The sequence below is a fragment of the Gigantopelta aegis genome, chromosome 10 (assembly GCF_016097555.1).
Source record: "Gigantopelta aegis isolate Gae_Host chromosome 10, Gae_host_genome, whole genome shotgun sequence".
In the NCBI taxonomy this organism is placed as follows: Eukaryota; Metazoa; Mollusca; class Gastropoda; order Neomphalida; family Peltospiridae; genus Gigantopelta; species Gigantopelta aegis.
In genome coordinates, this window is record NC_054708.1 from 1,081,617 (window position 1) to 1,107,706 (window position 26,090).

At 35.7% G+C, this 26,090-nt stretch overlaps 2 protein-coding genes across 2 annotated transcripts in view; one reads left to right on the plus strand and one right to left on the minus strand.

Annotated features, from left to right (window-relative positions):
• The window catches only part of LOC121384462, a 36,319-nt gene extending 13,435 nt beyond the window's left edge, over nucleotides 1–22,884 (minus strand). The window contains exons 1-10 of the mRNA XM_041514864.1: nucleotides 22,749–22,884; nucleotides 10,756–12,770; nucleotides 7,560–7,646; nucleotides 6,885–6,928; nucleotides 5,764–5,839; nucleotides 5,202–5,245; nucleotides 3,462–3,537; nucleotides 2,809–2,913; nucleotides 2,069–2,118; nucleotides 526–601 (exon numbers count right to left, since the gene is read on the minus strand). Of these exons, the coding sequence (XP_041370798.1) occupies nucleotides 526–601; nucleotides 2,069–2,118; nucleotides 2,809–2,913; nucleotides 3,462–3,537; nucleotides 5,202–5,245; nucleotides 5,764–5,839; nucleotides 6,885–6,928; nucleotides 7,560–7,646; nucleotides 10,756–12,765 (2,568 nt within the window). The 5' untranslated portion in view covers nucleotides 12,766–12,770; nucleotides 22,749–22,884. The remainder of the gene's footprint in view (nucleotides 1–525; nucleotides 602–2,068; nucleotides 2,119–2,808; nucleotides 2,914–3,461; nucleotides 3,538–5,201; nucleotides 5,246–5,763; nucleotides 5,840–6,884; nucleotides 6,929–7,559; nucleotides 7,647–10,755; nucleotides 12,771–22,748) is intronic.
• Nucleotides 22,885–25,575: 2,691 nt separating this feature from the next.
• LOC121383189 (glutamic acid-rich protein-like) overlaps nucleotides 25,576–26,090 on the plus strand; it is a 30,650-nt gene continuing 30,135 nt past the window's right edge. The window contains exon 1 of the mRNA XM_041513044.1: nucleotides 25,576–25,590. The gene's annotated coding sequence lies outside the window, so the exon portion shown is untranslated. The remainder of the gene's footprint in view (nucleotides 25,591–26,090) is intronic.

Here is a 26,090-nt window from a genome sequence, read left to right on the forward strand (position 1 = left end):
TCTTCTTGTTTCTCTGTTCTAATCTATATACAATTATTTATATTTTGACAGATTAAATTTACAATAGGTTTACATTCTTCAACACTAAATGCATATCCTGTAGTTTCTAAAATGTCCATGTTGACCAGTTAATATTTCAATTGTATAATGTAAGGAAATGTCTTTATATAGGCTATGCCTGTTGACCAATCCCATCTGTTAATATAAACAGAAATAAATATTGTTTCAACCAAATTACATATTAATACAAATACAACAACTGAAACTAAACTAACCAAACAAGTACACAACAAGATCTGCCTCTGATTGAGCCCCTGGCCTCTCAGAGGCCAAACCCTGGGGTGGACATGCTCAAAACATTCGTGGTATATGAGTATGTTAAAGCATTACGCACGCACAAAACAAGTAAAACATTTCTTATATATTAATCATAATGACTGAAGCCAGATCTTTTCAGCATTACAAGTCTGTGTGAGGAGTTTCATTCTGCATCAGCAAGTAAACCCGAATGAATGTGAAAACTACCTTATGTGAGGCCAGCTGATGGTGAACCTCCAACGAAGAGTCAGTTCTCACATTGCAGATGTCACACAGTGACGGGCTGAAATGACAAACAAGTATTGTCTCATGGTCAACATTTAACTAATAACCAGTGAAAAGACAAACAAGTACAGTTCATTACTAATCACTTGTCTCATTATAAACATGTAACTAGTTATAACCAGTGTGATTACTTTCAAGCTACCATTGGAACTGAAATGTTTGGGGTTTTCTCACCTAATTGTCTTTATTAACCAACAAAATGTAAAAGATCAGGTTATGTATACGAAACAAAAGTAATACATGAAACAATTAGCTCTGTGGTCTAGTTGATAAGCTGCTGGACAATCAAGATGACGACAGTGGTTCAAATCCCGTCAAAGCTGGCTCACACTTTCATTCATCTTTCTCATCTATCACCCTCTGCCTATCATTCTCATTATCTTAATATAATTACAAACTTTCCGAATTTATACGATTTACTGTATTCTGATTGGCTGACGTCACTAAAAAACCAAGCGTTATCCTTCCATAAACCTCATAAAAATACGTCATCACGGAAGACCAAGATCGATTGGAACTATTTTTAGCTGGATGGGCGAGAAGCCCAATGACCCAGTTCGGTGATCGCTTTAAAAATAGAACAAGGAAGTGACCTGTTTTCTCGATTAAAAAAATAAGGGAAACTGGATGAGATATTCATGTTATAAATAAAAAAAATTTACAATATATTTTTTATTTGTTTTTATTCTGTTAAAAAAAAACCCCAAAACATCCAATAGTATGTATACATGTATTCCTACGCTTATTTACAGAACATGGCTGACGGTAAGAACGAAAGAAATTATTTTTGAGTGTTTTAAGGTACACTTCTTGTACTGTTTGTAATTATAAGAATTGTTTCTCATTTTTTAGGAATTTATCGATGTATAAGTCACAAATGTAGTCTTATATAAAAAAGTTTCTAATTTCTCCTACGATTTCAATTTGTTTCAACCCTGTCTGTCACTTTCCTCTGACTCGGTCTTCTGAGCTGTCCACACCATACACTGTCTACATGTCCTCCACAGATGCAGTCTCTATGTACCTCCCTATATCCATCTGGCATCCTCGTCCTCTGTCGCTAATAAAGTCGATCTGACCCATGGCTCTAACTAATGAACACCGGTAGTAGGGGAGCACAGTAGGTGGTTACAAGTATCTCTTAACAATGCCAAAAGTAACTACTGAACACTCTCCGAAGTGCTCAGACTAAGCCCCTCAACTAAAAGCTGATGGGACATGGCAGGTGGGTTACATGGATAGTCACAAGAGACCAGCACCTGTTGCGGATGGAGGACTGGGATGTGGAGGTGGACAGTGAAAGACGTTGAAAGCTAGGAGCTGGCAGATCGGGAAGAAATTAGGTGGAAGTCAAAGGAGAGAAAGGAAAGGGGGCAGTGGGATAAAAAAGAAAAAAAAGAAAAAAACTATTACAACCATTTAGTAAAATACTATGCTATGAAATTATTTTGCCAATTAAACCAACCTGTGTTTCTGCACTTCTGGAGTTTTTGGCTTCTTCAAAACATTCAGCAACTGGAATAAAACAGTAAATAATAATATATTTAATGCATTCTGCAATAAAACTGAATCTAATACCCGACACAGGTTTCATCAGAGTTAGACCCAAGTGACTGGTATTGTGCTACTGTAAAACTGAATGATCACCTTATTTGCTTGCTTAACCATAGTTTGACACCCAATAGCCGAGGTATTTTTCGTGCTGGGGTGTCGTTTAACATTCATTCATTCATCTCACAGACAGGGTAGTACATACCTCGGCCTTTGATATACCAGTCGTGGTGCACTGGCTGGAACAAGAAATAGCTCAATGGGCCCACCGACGGGATCGATTCCACACTGACCGCTCATCGAGCGAGCGCTGTACCACTGGGCTACATCATGCCCCACACACCGTCAGAAGACACGGACAGTGCTCACACTGAGGTGGAGGATCTTTCTTCAAGATAAATGAATGAGTCAAGTAAGTATGACCAATTCGAGCACGACACAAGACAATTTCATCCTTCCTGCACTGCCTATAGGAGGAATGCCACTCTCCCGACTGGCTTGACAGCATGAACCTTGTTCATAATCACACCATCCCAACCATGTTGCCAAGTCGAAAGGCAAATCCAAAGCAGACTTGGCAGCTGAATCTGTCTTCTCATTACCCCTGATGCCAACATGGCTGGGCACCCAACCTATAAAACTGAGTCTAATAACCTTCTGGTGTTGCAAGCTGGCTTGATGCTTGTCAAGTTCTTTACCGTCGGCGAACGATGAAACAATGCACAGTTCACAGCCCTTCTTTATGGCATTCACTCGATTCTACAAATGAAAGGAATATTTGCTCTGAATCCAATAAATAGAGACTTCCCAAACATGTTGGGCAGGCATGTGTGCAAAGTTAGAGTGAAACAATTTTTCTTTCTGTTTGTGTATGTATATATTCTAGTTTGAAATCAAATTAAATGACATTCCTTTATGATAATCAACTTCCTGTTAGTTTTTGTAGTATCCTTTTTCTAATAAGAAACATATGTGTTTGTCATCATTATGTAATTCTTATAAGTGCACCAACCTCAGTGAACACATACCCGACTGCACTGTGGGGCAATATGTCCCGTCCATATAGTGATATTCATTGTGAGCGCTTGTATAAAACTTTCCTCAGTGTAAAACACACAAAACAGGACGCTATTGCTGGCATTTGCGACTAGATGCTATGACCTACAAAGCGTATGTGCACTCTATCAGTAAACTATATCCTATATCTTACTCCACACATTTGAAAGATGTTTTACGTCAAGCACAAAGTGTCTGTGGATAAAAATGAGTTAACTCTCCGACTAACTAAAACCAAAATCGATTAGTACCTCATGTTGTTTTAGTGCATTGTGATATTCCAAGGGTCCTTTGACTTTAAAATTACACGCCTCACAGTAAAACATCCTGGAATATAAATCATATCATTAGTACCGAATACTGACGATTCAGTCACTTTTCCTTACATTTATAAATGATATTCATAACAAAACTTTAAATAGTAAGATATTACAAATTAAAAACCACCGTCTCGCACAATAATATAATCATATGATATCCTGTGTTTTTATACTGACAACAGGTGAACAACATTTGATTGAGACCCCAAGCGTCAAGTGTGTCAAAGTGTGCACCAATTATCACAAGGTTACAAACAAATCTCAGGTCACCTATGTGCATGATTTATATCAGTTAATTTAGTTGTCCTCAAAATCATTTTCAATGCTTACATTGGGTTATGTAAATGTAAAACAGAATGTCACAGGGCTTCTAGATTATGGTAGCCCCACTTCCATGGTTAACGATATTCAATGTTGGGCTAGTAAAAAACTACTACTGCCATGTTCAATGACTAGTGAAAAAAACTTGTCAAATGCTGCATGCAAGTCTATTTTGTAAATACGAATATCCTAACCCCACTCCCGCCCCTACTCTTAGTGTTGTTAAGCTCCATCTCCCTCTTTAGGTGACATATCTGATTATTACTATTGGTAAAATTGTATTTATTTGAAGTAAAGTAGGGCTGGTGGAATTTTAATTGTGGCCAGTAAATTTTAAAAATTACTGATCCCATGGCTAATGAATTTTATAAAAATTATAGAAGCCCTGGTGTTAGTAAGCTAGAGCCCGTTTTATCACTGATAATACCTTGTGTAAATGTAAACAGGGTGTTAGTAAGCTAGAGCCCGTTTTATCACTGATAATACCGTGTGTAAATGTAAACAGGGTGTTAGTAAGGCAGAGCCCGTTTTATCACTGATAATACCTTGTGTAAATGTAAACAGGGTGTTAGTAAGGCAGAGCCCGTTTTATCACTGATAATACCTTGTGTAAATGTAAACAGGGTGTTAGTAAGGCAGAGCCCGTTTTATCACTGATAATACCTTGTGTAAATGTAAACAGGGTGTTAGTAAGGCAGAGCCCGTTTTATCACTGATAATACCTTGTGTAAATGTAAACAGGGTGTTAGTAAGGCAGAGCCCGTTTTATCACTGATAATACCTTGTGTAAATGTAAACAGGGTGTTAGTAAGCTAGAGCCCGTTTTATCACTGATAATACCTTGTGTAAATGTAAACAGGGTGTTAGTAAGGCAGAGCCCGTTTTATCACTGATAATACCTTGTGTAAATGTAAACAGGGTGTTAGTAAGGCAGAGCCCGTTTTATCACTGATAATACCTTGTGTAAATGTAAACAGGGTGTTAGTAAGGCAGAGCCTGTTTTATCACTGATAATACCTTGTGTAAATGTAAACAGGGTGTTAGTAAGCTAGAGCCCGTTTTATCACTGATAATACCTTGTGTAAATGTAAACAGGGTGTTAGTAAGGCAGAGCCCGTTTTATCACTGATAATACCTTGTGTAAATGTAAACAGGGTGTTAGTAAGGCAGAGCCCGTTTTATCACTGATAATACCTTGTGTAAATGTAAACAGGGTGTTAGTAAGCCAGAGCCCGTTTTATCACTGATAATACCTTGTGTAAATGTAAACAGGGTGTTAGTAAGCCAGAGCCCGTTTTATCACTGATAATACTGTGTGTAAACGTACGTAAACTCTAATATCATACTCACTCAGCATTCTTCGCATGCAGACTTTCTTGCTGCTTCACTTTATTCTAAATGAGAGTTAAAAAACAAAGCAATTCTAGATAGGTAATCATGACATACAAAGAAGGTAAATCAATTACTTTGTTCATCAAGATATGCATCAACCTAGTGAAGGTTTATTTTACTTATTGAAAAATATAGTTGAGGTTTATTTTAATGTTCAGCTACCAAGTTCTACAAATGGTACCATCTTAGAATCACTGCAATATAACATTAAACAAGTCTGTTCATTTTATAAGCTTTTACAGGTGAACTCTGTTGAGCAATTAATAACAAAAATACATAAATACAAAAAGATCACCAATTCTGTATTGCAAGTAATACCTGTGGTACATTTTTACACTTGTGTAAGACCAGGACAAATGCTTAGTAGTACATTCCCCTTGATCATCAAGTCAGGTTTATCGCACGTTGTCCAGCATGTACCATGTCATTACTGATTATAGAAGTTTAGGGTTTATATTGCTTATCATATTACGATGTGTTAAAAAACCCAAGTAACGTTAGCTAACTTGAAAAACTCTACCTTGTGTGAGATTGACAGAATGTGCTGCTTGAATGGCACAGAAATGTCTGTGCTGCAAACATCACAATGCACTGGGCTGGAAAACAAGTAGATTCAAATGTTAAACACCAACATGAAAACAATACCTCAGCTTCCGAAGTAAAGTTTTAGAAAGGTTCTTACTAGTGTATGTGTCCAATATGTTTACAACACAAACAGTATTTATAGGATATTAAACGAGCTTCCATTTCGTATCATGTTTATGTCCCGAGTGAAATAATTTTTAATTATCACGAGCTTTAGTGAGTGACAATGAAAATTATTTCAAGAGGGCCATAAACATGATATGAAATGGCAGCGAGTTTAATATCCTATTTATTACCCATAATCGATCTTAATTTATATCACTCATCTCGTTTCGTCGATGTTCCTGTAAGGTTGTGCGCCAATTGATGACGTCATCATGTAATGTCAAAAGTGTTATGTCTCACTTGGCGTTCTAGTGGAATGTATCACTTTGATATGTATCAAGATATTTTTAACCATATGGGCAATATTGAAGAATATGCTACAACTGGACTAGAATCAGTTTACCAATAAAGCACTGTAATTGATTCTGTACACATTTTCATAGTTGTTTAGTAATACAACAGTGGTGGTAGATTCAGGACAAATGGGAGGAGTCCACAGAAAAAACTATCAGTCACATTTGGATTGTTTTGAGAAATATTGATTTTAAAGGTTGCCCAAATGTGTTCAGATGCACGTCTCATAAACAACGTTGAATACTTTACTGATGTTACTGATGAACATGTTACATTTTTGTTGATTTTATTTTTTAAATATAATATTATGGAATTTATTTAATTTATTTAGTCTTGTGGACATTGATAATTATTTTCTTAACGTAAATATGTTTTTCAGCAATGAAGGCTAGCAGAATTGTTTACTGGGAGAACAACATAACAATTTTAACTTGCTTCACAAGTACCCAATGAAACCATACAGTCGATAAATTAGAATAGTGAAAATAATCTCTATTTTATAAAAATGTGATTTGGATAATTTTTCCCATGGACTCTTCATATACTTACTAACAAAATAATCTCTATAAGAGTACAATTTTTTTTAAAATTACTAACACTTTTCCTGGGCTTTCTGCAGACACATTCCGTTTTCTGTCACGCTGCAAAAAAGAAAGAGTCAACAATATATCATCAACATCCAATATCAAGTTATAATACCAGTCATTAAAACAGTACTCAGCTGTAAGAGTACTAAGACCAGTCAGTTAAATAGTACTCAGCTGTAAGACCAGTCATTAAAACAGTACTCAGCTGTAAGACCAGTCAATTAAAACAGTACTCAGCTGTAAGACCAGTCATTAAAACAGTATTCAGCTGTAAGACCAGTCATTAAAACAGTACTCAGCTGTAAGACCAGTCAATTAAATAGTACTGAGAACGTGACTTATTTGTTGAAGTTATCCATTGCTTTAAAATTAACCTTTTCAACTGAATTTCGTTTACTATTTTAAAACAGACTGATGCTCTGTTTATTTTTTACTTTTTGACTGAAGACATTGACTATTTCAATTTTTTTGACCGATGCTGTTTAGTATTTTAAAACTAACCTTTTTTCAACTGATGTTCTGTTTAACAATTGTTTTAAACAAACCTTTTTTTTTTTTTACCGATGCTGTTTAATATTTTTAAACCAATCTTGTTTTGACCGATGCTGTTAAGTAATTTAATTTTTAAACCCTCAGTTTACTATTTAGAAAAACACTTACTGACGTTTACTATTTTAAAACAAACCTTTTCGACTGATGCTCTGCGTTTTCTTGGCAGTCCTCGATCACTTCTGACACCACGAGCAACATTCCGGTTTCTGAGCAAGCGTGACTAAAATGTAAGCAGTCAGGTTAACAATGTCTAAAGTATCAGCTCACCAGACTTTTACTGATGATGTAAAACAGAATACCAATTCTGAACCAACCAGATGTTTAGCAGTGTTGTGAACAGAAATGGCTTTTCTTGAGTCTACCATTAAACTGTCAGAAACTTGTTTTCTAGGCAAGATTAACACCAAAGCTACCGGTATATTTCCCCTCCCATGGTGTTAAATTTGAGGTTTTTTCAAAAAGACACGAATAGTCCCTGTTCTCATGTGATGATAACCTGAGACATGTGATGACCACATAAAATAGGTATAGAGCCAAAATGAAAACCTGAATTCAACATGGAATGCAGCCCTGTAAATGTATTTTTTTCTTCTTTTTTTTCCAAGAATGCTGTAGTTGAAACTGTTAATAAAATGTGAAGACATCAGATGTACTCTGCTATGTAAGCCGACCAGGAATATCTCAGGAGTTAGACATTACAACTGATACCAACCTATTAGTGACCGATAATGGAATTAGAGCCACATTACTGACAATCCAACATCAGTATCCTAAAACAGCAATGTCCAAATTTCAGGCTGCCTTTTATGTGACACTTCAAAAGTGACAGCGAATCTTTTAAATATCTCTTAGAAGACATGATCCTTATCGTTACACACTGTCTGAATTATGTTCAGTGTTGTCGCTGCACACGACTCTCCCACCATACACTGTGAATTGATACTGCTGTAGCAGTAGTGTGAACTGATATACCAGATAAATAATGTATTATCCGACATTACCATATCACATACTGTGTGGCTGATCCTGCCAAACTAAAAATTTATAAATCGACACTGCTTTATCAGATACAGTGTGGCCGATATAACAATACCACATTGTGTTAAATGGCCAATATAGCAATACCATGTTGTGTTAAATGGCCGATATAGCAATACCACGTTGTGTTAAATGGCCGATACAGCAATACCACGTTGTGTTAAATGGCCGATACAGCAATACCACGTTGTGTTAAATGGCCGATACAGCAATACCACGTGGTGTTAAATGGCCGATACAGCAATACCACGTTGTATTAAATGGCCGATACAGCAATACCACGTGGTGTTAAATGGCCGATATAGCAATACCACGTGGTGTTAAATGGCCGATACAGCAATACCACGTTGTGTTAAATGGTCAATACTGCAATACCAGATATCGTGTGAACTAAGTTAGCATATTAGAAGGTGTGTTAACTCCAATTCATGACATATCAAATATTGGGTTAAATCGAGGGATCGAAAATATACACTATTCTGCTATTTGGCAAATATCGAGTTTTAAAATCAAATCTTCCAGCATCCCATCATGAAACTTGCAATACAACACGGAATTTGAAAAATTCATACATGGCTATTCCATCTTCACTTGCTTATCTTCCTGCATCCCATCATGAAACTTGCAATACAACACGGAATTTGAAAAATTCATACATGGCTATTCCATCTTCACTTGCTGCGCTCTTACGCTAGTCTTGAAACCTTTTTTTTTCTTTTTGTTTTTTTTACGAATCAAACAACTTTACTGAATTAAAGTAATGTGCTGGGTGCATTCGATTCTAGTTCTCATTGGAACATATATTGAGTCACACTCACTTGATCGTTGTGCCGTTTTGTGTTGCGCAACATAAGGTAACTGGTTAAGCGAGCAGTGTTGTACATGCCTAGTTATTTTGCCGTGCAATTTATATGGGATAGAAATAGTGTTTCTTAAAATTCACTATTCCGTTGGAATACTGGTAAAAAACCCACCTAAATTTCAACCCTGAAACCAAGAATGACCGTGGTATTCCAAACACTCTCTAAACTGTCCTTGGCGTAACAAACATTACGTGTATTAATACTCACAAATAAGTGTGAATTAACACTGGTATACTATTGGCAAATGAGATACTGTCTGAACAAACACTGGTATTCCAGATACAGTGTGCAATGACATTGCCATACCACATACTGGGTCAACTGACATTTTACACATTTCCAGTTCACGCTCATCTATTGTAGACTGTAAAGTGTCAACATATGCCAATGACATCGCACGATTTAACAAATATACGAATATTAGGGCTCACCCTGTCCATTGCCAAATTAGCCATTTGCTAATTTTATACAAAGTGGCTACAACCTTTAGTCTTTGGCTAGTAAAATGCTCCTTAAATCAACCACATTTTAATAATTTTCCAGGAAATCCTCTATATATCTGAAAGTTGGCTAAACCAAAATGTGTTCCAGTGTGAGCCCTGGCTATGTCAGCAGTTTTCCATTTACTGCCAACTTGTTTTCAAATTATCAACATATCATCTTTTGACTTGACAAAGGGAGTAATACATTTTTTGCATCCAATTCTTAAAAAAATATTAATGCATGTGAGTGTATTTACACAGTCAGGTTAATGTATGAATATATGGGGTGTTAGCAGTGCCAATATTAAAAACGTGATCAGTGGAAGTAATCAAATCATATCCACTAAAGTAGCTGTTCTTTGTAAGCACTAGACCAGTGTTTGAAATAAGCACTTGTCCATTTGTCCAAACTGAAAATCTGCTTGGACAAACAAATTTTACCTTAATGGTTGTGCTATGGACAAGTAAAAAAATTTCAATGCAGTTTCATTTTGAGAAGTAAAAAACATTGTCTTTGCACTTAATGAAACAAACCATTTATTTGGACAAGTGAAAATATTGGCGAACAAGTAGATTTCTAGATGTACTTGATCGGTGGACTAGTCAACAGTTTTGCTTATTTCTATCACTGTAGACATTAAATCTTGTCTGTGACCATGAAATTAAAAGGTTCACATTTGAGAAAAATCCAAAGAGAACCATTTTCATACTTGTGATAATGACAAAACAAATACGTAATCAAGAGAAACCATCCATACATTGGAAGCGACTTTTGTCCACCATGTATCCTTTCAGAATATGCAGATCCCATGTACTACAAGAAGCACTTGACCATTAGTGAGTCTGATCTCAACTTGACTGACATGGTCATGGTAAATCATACGGAGCCTCTACATCACTCACTCTTCAAGCTTGTTTTCAACAACATAATAAACTAAATTCTTACCCTTATTTCCAAACTGCGTCTTTGAGTTTCAAGCAGTCTTGCTCGGTCTTTTAATCGCTGGCTCATTGTACGAACCAGAGAACTGCTATGGAGCCGAGTCTGAGCTCGGGTTCGTAAGTTCTGGCTCAACATTTGTCGCTTCCTCATAAGTTCTGCAATCTGACGCTGCCGCTTCATCAAAGTGGCTTGCATTAAGATGGTTTTCTCCTGAGCCTGCTGTTTGGCAATGGTCACTTGATTTTTCAAAGCCATTGCTCGAGCTTCTTTCTCTATCAACTGCTTGCGTGCTACTTCCTGTTCCATCTTTAACTTGCCAATTTGCCTCAATTCTTCCTGTTTTTTTCGATCTTCCATCATTCTCTGTTGACTGCTCAGTGCTGAAAGGTGTCCTTGATCAATGTTCTGCTCTGGCATCATTCTACGGTTACTTCTTAGCATTTCAAGGCTTCTTGTACTGCGCAGTGGTCTGAAATCTTTTCTTGTTTCTTTGAAACCATGTCTTCCTCGGTCGTCTTCTTCACTTATCATTTCTATATCTCTTAGCAGGGGACGTCCCATGCCTCTCATCTCCTGGCGTTTCTTAAAAAAAAATTGCTTATTTCCTTCTCGTTCTTGCTGTCGCACAATCTGTCTCTTAAACATGCTACCTTCCTTAACCATGCTCCTCACGTCTTGTCGTCTGGTATCAAAACCCATTTGTTTCCGTGGTAACGAGTCTTCTTGTACAAACATTTCTGGCCTATTTGATTTCTGTGTAAAATAACTTTCGAGCTGCATGTCTTGTCTGCTTGGACTCTTTGCAAACAATCCCTCTTGTCGCCCTTGACTTCTTGATCGCATCTGACTAGCATTCTGATTTTGGTTGAAAGCTGACACATTTCCAACAAAATCCATATTCCTGATCTGACCTCTAGAGGCAACTACCTTGGAGTCGTCGTCAGTGAAATCTTCATCAGTATTTCTTCGAATGACATAATCCAGTCTGCTGGTTAAGTTTGATCTCCACACATTATCGTCCTCGTTCATGCGATCACCACCTCTATTGTAACTGTCCACTCGCCGACTTCTTCTTTCTAAGACACTCTTGAAGTCGGTCGGCTTATTCGACGTACTGTAGCTGTCAATGTTTTGAAAATTAAGCATCTTCGAGGAGTTACTACCAAATGTGCTGCGGTTATCAAAGGTACTCCCAGTGCCACCCTGAAAGTTATATTTATCCAGTGGCTTGTCATAATTTCTGTTCGTGCCCTTGTTATAATAGTCACTGCGAGAATCCTGTGTACCTGAATATCTAGGGGAATCGTACGTCTGCGTGTTCAAAGCTGGCCTACTGTATGTGCTTTGAGACAAAATCGGTTTGCTCATCAGTCTATGGCTATCTGATGTTTGGTACCTTTCCGTTTTGCCGAATGAAGTGAAACTACTGGAAGTGCCTCCAGTGGTAGTTCGGTAACTATCAATGTCTACTTTAGTTCTACTTAACAAACTCTCATATGGCTCTTCATCCAACCAGTTCTTGTGAGACCGATTCTCAGAGGTTCTATAGCTGTCCAGATCATCATAGCTTCTACTCTGGTCCTTCCTACCGTAACTCCTATTTCTGTCCGAGTCTCGGTTTTCAAAACCTTGAGAGGAAGTCTGGTAACTATCGAAGCGTATGTCCCCACCCCTGTCAAAGTCTCCTTCACCAAGCCGGTCTTGAGTTCGTTCGTACGAGTCAACAAATTCTTTTTTTGGTACGAAAGCGGCAACATCATGCTGCCTACTTTCTCGCTTTTGGAAGCCACGATCCAAGGACCTACTGCCCCATTCGGGTGAATCAAGTAATGCAGTGCTTGCCCGGCTAGAGGACTTGTATTCACGAGCAACTGATGTGCCATGCCCAAAAGGCATATTTCTTATGCTGGGGTTGCCTTCATTAATAAAAGCACCACCCCGCTGTTGAGTAGTTCGTCCATACGGTTGGTACCTGGAACCAACCTTGCCATAACCAGAACCCCGGTTCTGCATGATCTCTGAAAAATACAATGCACGTGTTCAAAGCACATACTTTTATGTATACACATGATTCCACGTTAGTGTATGTGGCATTCACACTACCGACAGCTCAGTTCACCAAACATACAAGTTGTTTGTTCCATTCTCATAACGAGCATGCATATTAATATTGATGCTTCACTGCTTGATATATTACAAGACCACTGAGATTTTAAGATTGCTTTTAAAACAATTGCAATATATTTTACACCATTTTATAGACTTTGTCTTAGTATCCAGTTCCAAACATCAGCTTGGATCCTATCTATGACGTTAGGCCGATACATTACAGTATGATTTAATCAATACTCACTCCACCAAGTATCCTATCAGTGGGTTTAGTAACAGATCTATACTAACACCCTGAACAGAATCAAACCATGTAACCATCATCAGCTTTTGTTTGTTGTATTCTTGTATTACAGCACTTTTCTTATTACTGAGCCCAGGCTTTGTACTAGGTGTCTAATATAGCTACCAGGTGTCTAATTAGCAGTAGACACATTGTCTATAGCTCTAGTGGCTACTAGGTGTCTAATATAGCAGTAGACACATTGTCTATAGCTCTAGTGGCTACTAGGTGTCTAATATAGCTACTAGGTGTCTAATATAGCATTAGATGCATTTGTTATAGCTCCAGTGGCTACTAGGTGTCTAATATAGCATTAGACGCATTTGTTATAGCTCTAGTGGCTACTAGGTGTCTAATATAGCAGTAGACACATTGTTTATAGTTCTAGTGGCTACTGTATTATAATTTTATTTTTATTAAAAAAAAATTCTGGCTTTGAATCCGCGACTCTGCATCAGCTGTGCAAGAATTCCAAAACATTTGTTTTAGGATGATGTCGAAATACACAATACATGCACCACATTGCCAATAGATGATGACTTCGAAGTTCTGAACTGCGCAAGAGCGACATTCCGGAAACGGGATATGGCGAAAATGGAAACTGGACAAAACGGAACCTAGCATTGGATGAAACGGCACCACAATGTTAATCTATGGCTATGTGGCTAAAACAGAACAAAAAAAAAAAATGTATGGCTAAAACAGTATCATTACAAGTTGTGAAAGATGATATCTTCAATAAAACAGCAGCATTTACATTAATCATTTATTATTTTGTTTTTTTAATTTTATGTCTATATAGGTCAGAAGTATTAGCAGCTAGCTAGAAGTCAGTGAAATGCAATCAATTTCACCAATACACTGAAATGCAGCTACAATTAATAAAAAAACCCAAACAATTTAAAATCTCATTTTCGTCATTATAATGAGGTGTTGTTATAGCCAAATCGGTTCCGTTTTCGCCAACATAAATGATTCCGTTTTGATAGTGGTTCCGATTTAGCCTAATTCCCAGGAAACAGGGTCTGTCAAAGGTCAATAATTCCTAAAAATTATTTGTGTTTTGAATATATATTTTCTATTAAATACTTGCAATACGTCACTTGAATTTTGTAAATCTATATGAAAGAAATGTGAATAACGTAGTCGTGATCATAATATATCAACATGTATTGATTTGTCAATCAAGATTTGGGGTTTGATTTCGTTCATTTGTCACGTGCTGCTGATAACTTACCAAGTGTCCTTAATGTTTTTGTCATTAAATATATATGTATGTATGTGTGTCTGTGTGTGTGTATATATATATAGCGAAAATGGAAATTGGACAAAATGGAATCTAGCGTTGCCGAAACATATACATACATACATTGACGTAGGAAGGTGACAAAAAGTGGTGGGCACATACACATATATATATATAAACCATCGCTGCTGCTGCTACTAGATTAACAAAAGTGTGTGTGTCGGAGGGGGCCAGTGATATAGATATAGATATAGATATAGATATAGATAGATAGATATTATTATTTTTTTAAAATACTGCTAAACAAAAGTATATTTTTTATAAGCTGGCGGACTAGTAGAAATTCTGGCGGGCTAGTAGATTTTAGTTGGTTCTGGTCCTGCGGGCTAGTGAAATATTTTCCATTTCTGCACCCCTGCCGACACATCTCACCTAGATAATAAGAAATAAAACAACCTACTGCTACAACATCAGTTATGCTTCCTGTGAGTACAAATTAATTTTATATGCATTTTCCTAAACAGAAATGGCTGATCTATGGTCTTATATATGGGCAATTCCACGGTAACGGAATTACGAGTTGGAGAGATATTTCAGGCATTAAACTCAGCTAGTCAACATAAGAAAAATTATCATAATGATGTAACTATGTAATACGCTAGTACTGCACTAGTGCTTGTCATGGGCAGAAGTGAGACTCCCTACTGCAAGGTGTAGTGCATGAGTACTTAATTAAAGTTTGGTAACGGAATTACGTAAAAACGGACACCATTTTTACAGGCACCGCAAAACATCAACAAACTCTGTGAAGTATGATGAAATAATTATTTATCTTCATGATGGAATGATGACCTAATGACTTGTGATTAACAAAATAGAAATTATATTACAAATTATCTTTTCATAATTTTGTTGTACAACATTGAATGCCGGTAACTGAATTACACAGTTCGGTAACGGAATTACCGCTCTGAATTTACTGTTGAAAAACAATATTTATTTACTTTAAATTTGATTTGCAAATATGTTGCATAATTTTATAAGTTAAATAATAATTCAGTATACTTGTTTTAAGCATTCATATTAATATTTCAAATAATAACTAGTTTCAATATCGGTAACATGTACACGTACATGTATATGAGTGGAGATTTAAACTAGCGCTAAACTGTGTACATACTACATAGTAAATGTTTAAAATGTTTGACAGCAATTGAAAAAAATTATTAAACAGTGACATTGTTAATAACAAAGAGAATTACACCAGGTCAAAGGAACACAGGCCAATTAAAATTATATAGACGGACCGTCAAACATCTAGATTGTATTACGATAAGTGAAAGATATTATGCCTAATAATAAAATAATATGGTAACATACATGACAACATTCAAAACACCAGTATTTTCTTCTTTGGCCAACCAAACATGCCATCTTTCCATTTTAAGAATTTTACTCAGATTAGATTTCCTTGTAAAGACAGGATTAACACTATAAAACGGTTGCTTTCTTTTTGCCCATTATATACATTTAAAAGCATAATGTTGGTAATTAGAATGATACTTTCCATTTTCTGGATATCCTGTAATTTAAATATAAATTATTAAATACATGTACAGTCAATAAATGCCTTTGGATAAAGTAACATTAAAGTTTGCTTCAAGTAGATATGTTATGTTACATTTCCACTTTCTGTCCCCTATATATGTTTAAAGATATATGTACAGGGCTTGAAATAGTGGCCTGTAAAAAGTGAAAAGAAGTCTATTTTTAAATCTTGCAAGTGAAATAACCTGCTAAAATTAACTCAAAATCGCGTCATTTTTCAAAAAACAGATGTACATACGATCATCTCAACTTCTATTTAGCTGAGGCCGAGCTCATAATTCTGTTACATTCTAATTTTATAATGCTCTAAACTACACATCAGAGGTCCTAATTTTCCACACATTGTCCCAAACCCTACATTCACGTTGTGCTGTCTTATTTACAGCAGGCCATTTTTGTTTCAGAACAAGCCATATTTCTTGTTTTGGCATGCTATTTAAAAAAAATCATAATGGCAGGCCATATTTTACTTCATATTTTGAGCCCCAATATAATTCTAGCAGATTTCGATTATAACTTGAATTTTGTCATGGATATTGCAGATGTTTAGTCAGCATAATGAAGCTTTTAAGTAGTACTGTTAATTTCTTTATTTCTATATTGCCCATGACGAGTCTCACTTCTGCCCATGACAAGCACTAGTGCAGTACTAGCGTATTACATAGTTACATCATTATGATAATTTCTATATTGTTAATGGATGACATTTATATTTGCTATGGGTGTTCTGCAAATGCATTTGGAGCCACTACTAGTACTATTACCATATGGATTTTTAAAAAAGATTTTGTATATCTTCCTATTGTTACATCACTTGATGTATTGGTGTATATGGATAAGAGTGTAGCATTTTAGTACTATGTAGGTTTATATTAAAGTGTTTCTTGACAATATATAGCAAAGACGGTAACGGAATTACATACCTATGGTAACGGAATTACATATGTTTACAGCTATATAATTTTACTAATAATGTATGAATTTGAAAGTAAATGTGTCTGATTATGTACATTAACATATACTCAGAGAATATGAGTTGATTCCTTGATTACATATAAATGAATAATACAGTCTAACTTTTTGTTTGTTTTCGGTAACGGAATTACAAACTGATTCTATGTTTTCTAATTTCCCCTAAATCTAAAAAAATAATTTTGTTCATTAAAGTGGATTATGAAGTGTAGTACTTTGTTAGTGGTAAAACAAAAACACTTATAAAAAGAATATTACTTTCAATTACATGGCTGCTGTACATAAATTCATAGTGTGTATTACGGAAGTGTCATATTTTTAGTGTGACGGTATCCTCATAAAATAGCTAAAGTCAAACACATCCATTTATTTTACAATATTTTACTTATCAGATTTGGATTCTCCAGACATTTTTACATTGAAAACAATCTTAATATATAAGGAATAATATGATTTGATTTTTTCACTCCATGTCCACTTTAGCGTGGAATTGCCCATATAGTTAGCAAACTAATGTTCAATTAACGTTTGTTGAATGTTTTTTACATATAGATCATTCCTAGGAATTGTTAAAAAAACCACCCTAATTTTAAAGTATAACTGCATACTAAGGTCGACAACATGCAGTCACTTTTCGGACCATTGTTTTGGCTTCGTACACAACAAATAAAATATGTACAACGGTAATTTTTTGATATGGTATATTTGACAAAAGGTACTTTTTATTTCTTTCATCCTTTAAAACTTAAAATTAATATTTTGTCCAGAATTATGAAAAATAAAAAATACTGTTTAATGTTATAGAAATTTCACAGGGGTCAAGGTTAGTAGACCAGTTTTATTTTAATGTGGCGAAGCATTGTAATAATATAGCTAATTTTGAATAAATTTGAATGATGTCAGTATTCCTATGACATCACTTTGCATATCCTTAAAATAAACTGGGTTCATGACATTTCCATTTTAACAATGCTGGAAAAATTCCAAAGCAAAATTGCTATTAAAGTTTTTTTGTTTTAACATTACTAATGCACCTGGATGTATTTGAAGAAAATCTTGTGATTAACAAATTGTACCTTTTACGAAATGTGGATTTCAAGTGAAATTACGGTAAGATATGCTATATTTATTGTGTATGAAGCCAAAACAAGGGTGCAAAGAATGACTAACAGTTGTCAAACATAATCACATCTGAACATATTTAAAGGTATACAGCCACAGATTTACAGGAATTTATTTCTTTAAATATGGATTATAAATGACAATTACATTCATTCGAGATACCAAACCTCACTATTGTATCACCCAAAACATTTTAAATGAAGCATGATGGAGGGACTCCCATGGCAACTCTTGATCAAATTTCATTTTTAAATCTTGGAACTCTTTTATGGAAAGTATAAAACATATGGCGAAAGGATTAGACATGAGGTTACATATATTGGGCCTATACGGTGGCAATATAATATAAGAATATAAGAATCTATTTGCATCACACCCCTATATGGACAGAGCAAAAAACCAACAGGGTGAGAGCCTACTTAAAAGACCAACTATACCATCGACGTCCTAAACTGCGTTCACCTAACAACAAAAACACAAATATGATATTTACGGAAATACTATTATTATTCTCCATTTTTCAGTTACAATACGTGAAACAAAATAGATTGCAAATAGTTAATGTAAAACAAATCAACAATGTGGACATAAAACAAATACATTCCAGTAAAAAAAAAAGTGAAGCACTCTCCAGGAAACAAGGAGTGAAACGTTTCTAACTGCATTCAGGCACATTTATTTGCAAAAAGTATCGTACCGTGCATGTGCGGTTCATCATTTTCCATTTTTAAGGCCATTTCTGAAATATGTACAGTTGACGAAAACGGTTACATATTTTTTTTAAAGGATAAATTCAGTTTATCAAGCAATGTGGTCCGGTCCGTGTTTTAACAACACCCATCGCCAAAAGTTGATGTCAAAGACAGATATGCATTACGTTCATACCAGTGAATAGATTGTAAAATATAAATTTTCAAATGAACTGTTTTGTAATTAAAACAATTTAAACACTCAAAATTATTTACAATTGTTACAAATGGATTATCAGTACTATTCACTACAGTAGAGGTACAAAAGTGAAGCATACCTTTTGCAGATTGAATTTCAAATTGAACTTTGAAGACAAATTCTAACAATAGGGGGCTTAAAAATCATTGAAATTAAATGATTTAGCCTTGATCTGGCACATATGAGGTCATGTGACACGGACCGAATGTTACTTCATCTTCATCCATTTCAACTCAATTTCTACGAGTCCACTGGACCCGATATCGGTAATTTTAAGGAATAAACAAAAACGACTTCGTAAAATTAATAGTTTTGGGTTTGTAAAGTTTTGTATTGAGATACTTACTTGTCTGAACTTTGTTAATGAAAATGTTCATGAACTGTAAGAAAAACCTCACAAATGAACAAGCAGCCAACAAATTGGATGTTGATTGCACGAACCGCGCACTGCACGAGAAAACCGAACGCAGTTGGAAGTATAATAGCACACTGGGCACATTATGTCAATACTTTTCTTAACATGCAAATGAGTTGCTTCCCTCTATGTAGCATATTTAAAGTGGCAGGGGGCTTTCGACGGTTGTCGTTGGAAGATTTATTTTGTTAATAATGACACAAGTACTTCAATCAGGATTTACTCATTTAGTGCGCACGGTAGGTTAGACAAATTCTTGGTTTGTGGGTCCATTTGTTGCACTATTTCGTTTGAGAAATGTTTGAAACATGGTGCCACAAGTTTTGAATACCAGCTACATACAGGGTATATAACAAGATTTGGATGTAGAAGAATCACACATTCTACGTCCCTTCGGACTGGATGCATAACGCAGTTAGGGACATTGACGGCATATATTGTCAACATCCCTAACTGTGTTATGCTTCAAATTCTGTTCATTTTGTTTTCTCGTGAACAGTTCGCGCAATCAACATCTGATATGTTGTCATTGGCATGTTGTTCATTTATGAGGTTTTTCTTCACAGTTCAGGAACATTTTCATAAACAATAAAGTTCAGACAAGTAAGTATCTAAACACAAAACTTTACAAACCCCTAAAACATTAATTTTATCAAGTCGTTTTTGTTTATTCCTTAAAATTACCGATATCGGGTCCACATGACTTGTAGAAATTGATTTAAAATGGAGAAAGATGAATTAACATTCGGTGCGTGCCACATGACCTCACACGTGCCAGTTCAACAAGGCCAAAGCATTTAATTTTTACGATTCTTAAGACCCATGTTGTTAGAATTTGTAAATAATTTTGAGTGTATAAATTGTGTTAATTATGAATCAATTAATGAAAAAAATTATATTTTACAAACTATTCACTGGTATAAATGTAATGCCTATCAGTATCGACATCAAGTTTTAGCGATGTGTGTTGATAAAGCACGGACCGGACCAGAACGCTTGACAAATTGAATTTTTCCTTTAAAAAAAATATTAAACCGAGTGTTCGTCAACTGTGCATAGTTAAGATACATATATTTTTTCATGTATAGGCCTTAAAAATAAAAAATGACGAACCGCACATGCGTGTTACGATACTTTTTGTAAACGCATGCGCCAGAACGCAGTTAGAAACGTTGAACTCTTTCCTGTTTACCGGAGGGTGTTTCACTTTTGTTTACTAGAATGGATTTGTTTTACATCCACATTGTTGATTTTTTTACGTTAATTGATTGCAATCTGTTTTGTTTCACGTATCTTAGCTGAAAAATGTAGAATACTATTTCCGTAAATACTGTATTCGTGTTTTTGTCGTTAGGTGAACGCAGTTTGGGACATCGATGGTATCATCAACGTCCCTAACTGCGTTATGCTTCCAATTCCGTTCACTTTGTTTTCTCGTGTACGATTCACGCAATCAACATCCGATTTGTTGTCATCGGCATGTCGTTCATTTATGAGATTTTTCTTCACAGTTCAGGAACATTTTTATAAACAATAAAGTTGAGAAAAGTAAGTATCTAAATACAAAACTTTACAAACCCCTAAAACCATTAATTTTACTAAGTCGTTTTTGTTTATTCCTTAAAATTACCGATATCGGGTCCACATGACTCGTAGAAATTGACTTAAAATGGAGAAAGATGAATTAACATTCGGTGCGTGTCACATGATCTCACACGTGCCAGATCAACAAGGCCAAAGAATTTAGTTTTGACGATTTTTAAGACCCGTTGTTAGAATTTGTTTTCAATTATTGTATTCGATCTGCAAAAGGTATGCTACATTTTTGTATCTCTATTGTAATGAATAGTATTCATAATCCATTCATAACAGTTGTAAATAATTTCGAGTATATAAGTTTTATTAATTTAGAATCAATTCATTAAAAATTTTATATTTTACAAACTATTCGCAGGTATGAACATAATGCCTTTCAGTATTCACATTGAGTTATGTGTGTTGATAAAACGCGGACCGGACCATAACGCTTGACAAATTGAATTTTTCCTTTTAAAAAATTAAGTGTTCGGTAACTGTGCATAATTAAGAAACATATATTTTTTCATGCAGTTTCCTTAAAAATAGAAAATGATGAACCGCACATGCGCAGCACGATACTTTTTGCAAACACATGCGCCTGAACGCAGTTATTGTCCGAACCAAATTGTTAACAACTACGAAAAATTACTCTCCTACCTTTAATTGCCGTTAGATTTTCTCCAAAGTTTGTCCAGACACAAATCTTGAAAAAACCATTACAATGACACAGATTCCACATACCAGATGATAACCATGTCACCTATATCGACTTCGCTGAGAGCGCATAGGGAAAAAAGCATGTAATTTTGTATCAGCTGCCATTTTGACTTTTTATGGAATATTCTTCAAGAGGGGTGAAAGGATAGGACTTAATCTAACAACGTCATAACATGTTATGATATAAAAGCAAACGTGATGACGTCACATTATTATTATTTTTTTTATTATTATTATTATTTTAATGATACCACTAGAGATCATCAATTTCGTATTAATTGTGTCACATTATTTGGAGGCTTTCACCCCTCTTGAAGAGTATTCCATAAACAAGTAACATGGCAGACGGCAGAAAACTGCATGTATTTTTCCCTATGCATTCTCGACAAAGACAATATCGGCGACATCGTTGCAGTCTCGTGTGTGGAATCTGTATATTTGTAGTGGATTTTTTGCGATTTGTGTCTGGACAAACTTTGGAGGAAATCTAACGGCAATTAAAGGTAGGAGAGTAATTTTTTGTAGTTGTTAACAATTTGGTTCGGACAATAGAAACGTTGCACCCTTTCCTGGTTACCGGAGGGCGTTTCACTTTTATTTATCAGAATGGATTTGTTTTACGTCCACATTGTTGATTTTTTACGTTACTTGGCTGCAATTTATTTTGTTTCACGTATTGTAGCTCAAAAATGTAAACTAGTAATTCCGTAAGTATCTATTCGTGTTTTTGTCGTTAGGTGAACAGTTTGGGACGTCGATGGTATATATGGCAAATCATTCAAAATAAATGTTATAAACAATTAAACTTTAATTATCCATAAAACATTTCTAAAGGTTAATAAATAACGCCAACACCAAATCTCCTGAAGCAACAGTATACAGGACACGACTGGAGTTTTCTACGATGTATTTTGGATGTTTATTGCGGTAATTAATCGGACCGGTCGTCCAAAAGACACAATAATCTAGATATTTAAAATAATTTTTAGAAAGCTTACGTTGAAAAATAAAGCAGGTTTACTGATAATATAATAACTCTTTGAAAGAGTACAATATTATAATATGAAGTTAACAAAATACAAATGCATAAATCGCAAAATCAAACAGAAAATTATTCAGCGTCTCCGTTTCAGATCTTTTCACTTCCGGTATATTTATTTACCGAGGAGAGTTGCAAACTATCACGATGTGTATTAAAGGTCCACAATCATGGCACATTATTAATACACAGTATATAAAAAAAAATACTTTAAGATTACATTATTAACCATAAAAAAACTAAAATACCACCCCAATTATTAATAAAGCGACTTTTTGTAAAACGCTTGGGGAAAAAACACTGATCCAGTCGATTTAACTCGCATCTGACCTATGACGTAGGTTCAACAAAGGCCATGGTTTGTGCTATCCTACCTGTGGGAATCGCAAATGAAAGATTTCTTGCTGCCTATCATAAAAGAGTTGCATATGTGGCAACAGCGGGTTTTCTCTAAAAACTGTGTCAGAATGACCATATGTTTGACGTCCAATAGCCGATAACACACTAACAACAAAGTTAACAAGATAAAAACATTTTAAGTTGTTTTATTGGGTTTTTTTGTCTTATTTACTATTCTTCAAATAAAATTCAATTATGGTGCCGTTTTAGCCATCGTAGGTTCCGTTTTAGCCATAAATGTCGGTGCCGTTTTAGCCAACGTAGGTTCCGTTTTGTCCAATTTGGTTCCGTTTTCGCTTGGTGCCGTTTTGGCACGGTTCCGTTTTAGCTATAACCCCTTAACTATCAGTTTGAACCGTAGTACACCGACGATGAACCGTCGAGCCAAATGCGGTCAGCCTATTTGCAGCCGGGAGCCCGGACGTCCACTTGTCTATGTCGGATACATATAACTTGTATTTATTTACAACATACAACATGAAAAAATAGCACACAAAATATATTACCAAACATAGTTAATACAAAAACATTCAAGTGTCTCACACGTGTCTAAAACATTTAATGTCTAAATACGTTGTTCACATAGGGACATCTTGGAGAGAGTCTGTAATGTTCCATCACTGGGTCGTCTGTCTTCTTCCATCGGAAGACGCAAAGTCCACAACAGTAACAAGTGATGGCATCGTGGTCTCCCGTGTAACAGAAACCGGCCTTGGCTAGTTCCTTTGGTTTTTTACTCATCTGGATGGGCCACCGAGCATACGTCAGCATCCGGGCATAGAAATTTCTTGTTTTGGGACAATAACAGAACAAATAACGTCTCGAATACCAGTCATCCTCATGGGCAGAATTTGTGGCATACTCACGAGCTGCATCTGTCAATTCGTAAAAAGTAGCCTATGTGGCTACAGCGGGTTTCCTCTAAAAATCTGTGTGGTCCTTGACCATATGTCTGACGCCATATAACCGTAAATAAAATGTGTTGAGTGCGCCGTTAAATAAAACATTTCTTTCTTTCTGTCAATTGGTCTTCATCTTCAGCATCGTAGAACACATTTTCTTCGTTCCAAATAGAGTGCAACAAAAAACAAAAATGTTAGAATCATAAAACACGTCTACTCTCTATGACAGTCATAAAACAAATGACGTTTATATCACAAACCACTTTTTATAGCCAACAATGTCTGTTACCACTGATGACACTCGCTCGTGTTGCAGAAGTTACACTGAAGAAATACCATCTGGTTTTGATGGTCGTCTTGCATGGCATAGGGCACAATCGATTTCAGCTTTGATACAATGTCACACATAACTGAAACAGCCTTTCAGTTTCTTCCATTGTGGTAGAGAAAGGAATTTTCCTTTCCTCTATGGCTTCACGGATTTAGTTTCTTCACACCACCGCCACTGTCGTACGTCCACACCAGGGATGTTCTTGTCCACACTACTCCTGACGATATACATGGTGACATGGTGATTTTGCATTAGTAAAAAACCCAACTTTATTTAGTATGTTACTATTTAGTTACAAATCATGAGAATCTTGTCTGATAATCACCAGTGTGTGTATGTGTATGTGTGTGTGTGTGTGCGTGTGCGTGTGCGTGTGTGTGTGTGCGTGTGTGTGTTGCTCTACCCATATATACGGGTGTTATCAATCAATAATTTATTTCCATATATATATATATATATTCATATGAACAGTATAATTGAGTTGTCACGTATTGTGGTCCTTTAACAAACAAAATAATATGACACGGATAGAGATCGCAATTCGTTAAATCATAGGATTATATCTAGGCCTACTATTGAATAATAGTCAAACGAGCACATTGGTAGTAATTAAATGTAGATACACTCTGATATCAATCAAGACTGAATGACTTTTTATTGCCCTTAATGTCAACATGGTTGGGTACCCAACAAAATATAACATCTTGCAATGGTTACAATGGTTATGCAATAGCCTAGCATTCTTCTTCATCAATACTTATACCTCAATACTACTCAATAGGTAGGTATAAGACCACTACACTCTCTTCTCTCTCCCAACTAACCCACTGTCCTGGACAGACAGCCTAGATAGGTATATGCACAGGACAGCGCAGGGCCGTAGCTAGGATTTTTTGTTTCGGGGGGGGGGGGGGGGGCAACTGAGTAGTTAATAGTCTAAAACTCCTTTTCTTTAAGTTTCTATAATGCTTTTCGAAATTTTTCGGGGTGGGGGGCACCCTGCTTGCCCCCCTGCTAGCTACGGTCCTGCAGCGTGCTTGAACCTTAATTGGATATAAGCATAAAAATAAGTTGAAATGAAATGAAATGAAAAATAGTTCCTTTGCATATTTTTCTGTCAACATCGGTAGTTTAATGGACCCAAAAGACGGCGCTGCGGCTTAACTGAGGTTATTGTCTACGTGTTGTTAAACTTTAACTTTTAGTTTCATCATAGTTCCGGCTCTGAATTTAGTTAGTAATTTTGTTGTGCATTATAAGATAATGTATTCAGGCTACGTCCATAATTTTTTTTTCATTATGCTTAAATTTTACATTTGTTGATATTATTACTAGTAATATTAGCGACCGCGTAGGCCTACACTTTTCTGCGTTCACTATTTAGAATATGACGAATGGTAATGTTTTATTCTGTCTTGCTGTGATGATGGAATTCCTTTAAAAGAATACTTTAAAACCATTTATGGAAGGACTTTCCTTTGGCACTGTCACTAACCCTAACTCCAACCCTGATTTATTATAAGTATTTATAATGTTTTTTTATACTGACCGTGCCAAAGGAAAGTCCTACCACAATGTGAATGTTAGCCCCAGTACTCTGACTGTGAGAGAGCTAAACAGACATTAGCCCTTATGCACTCAACACATTTTATTTACATTTATGCGGTGT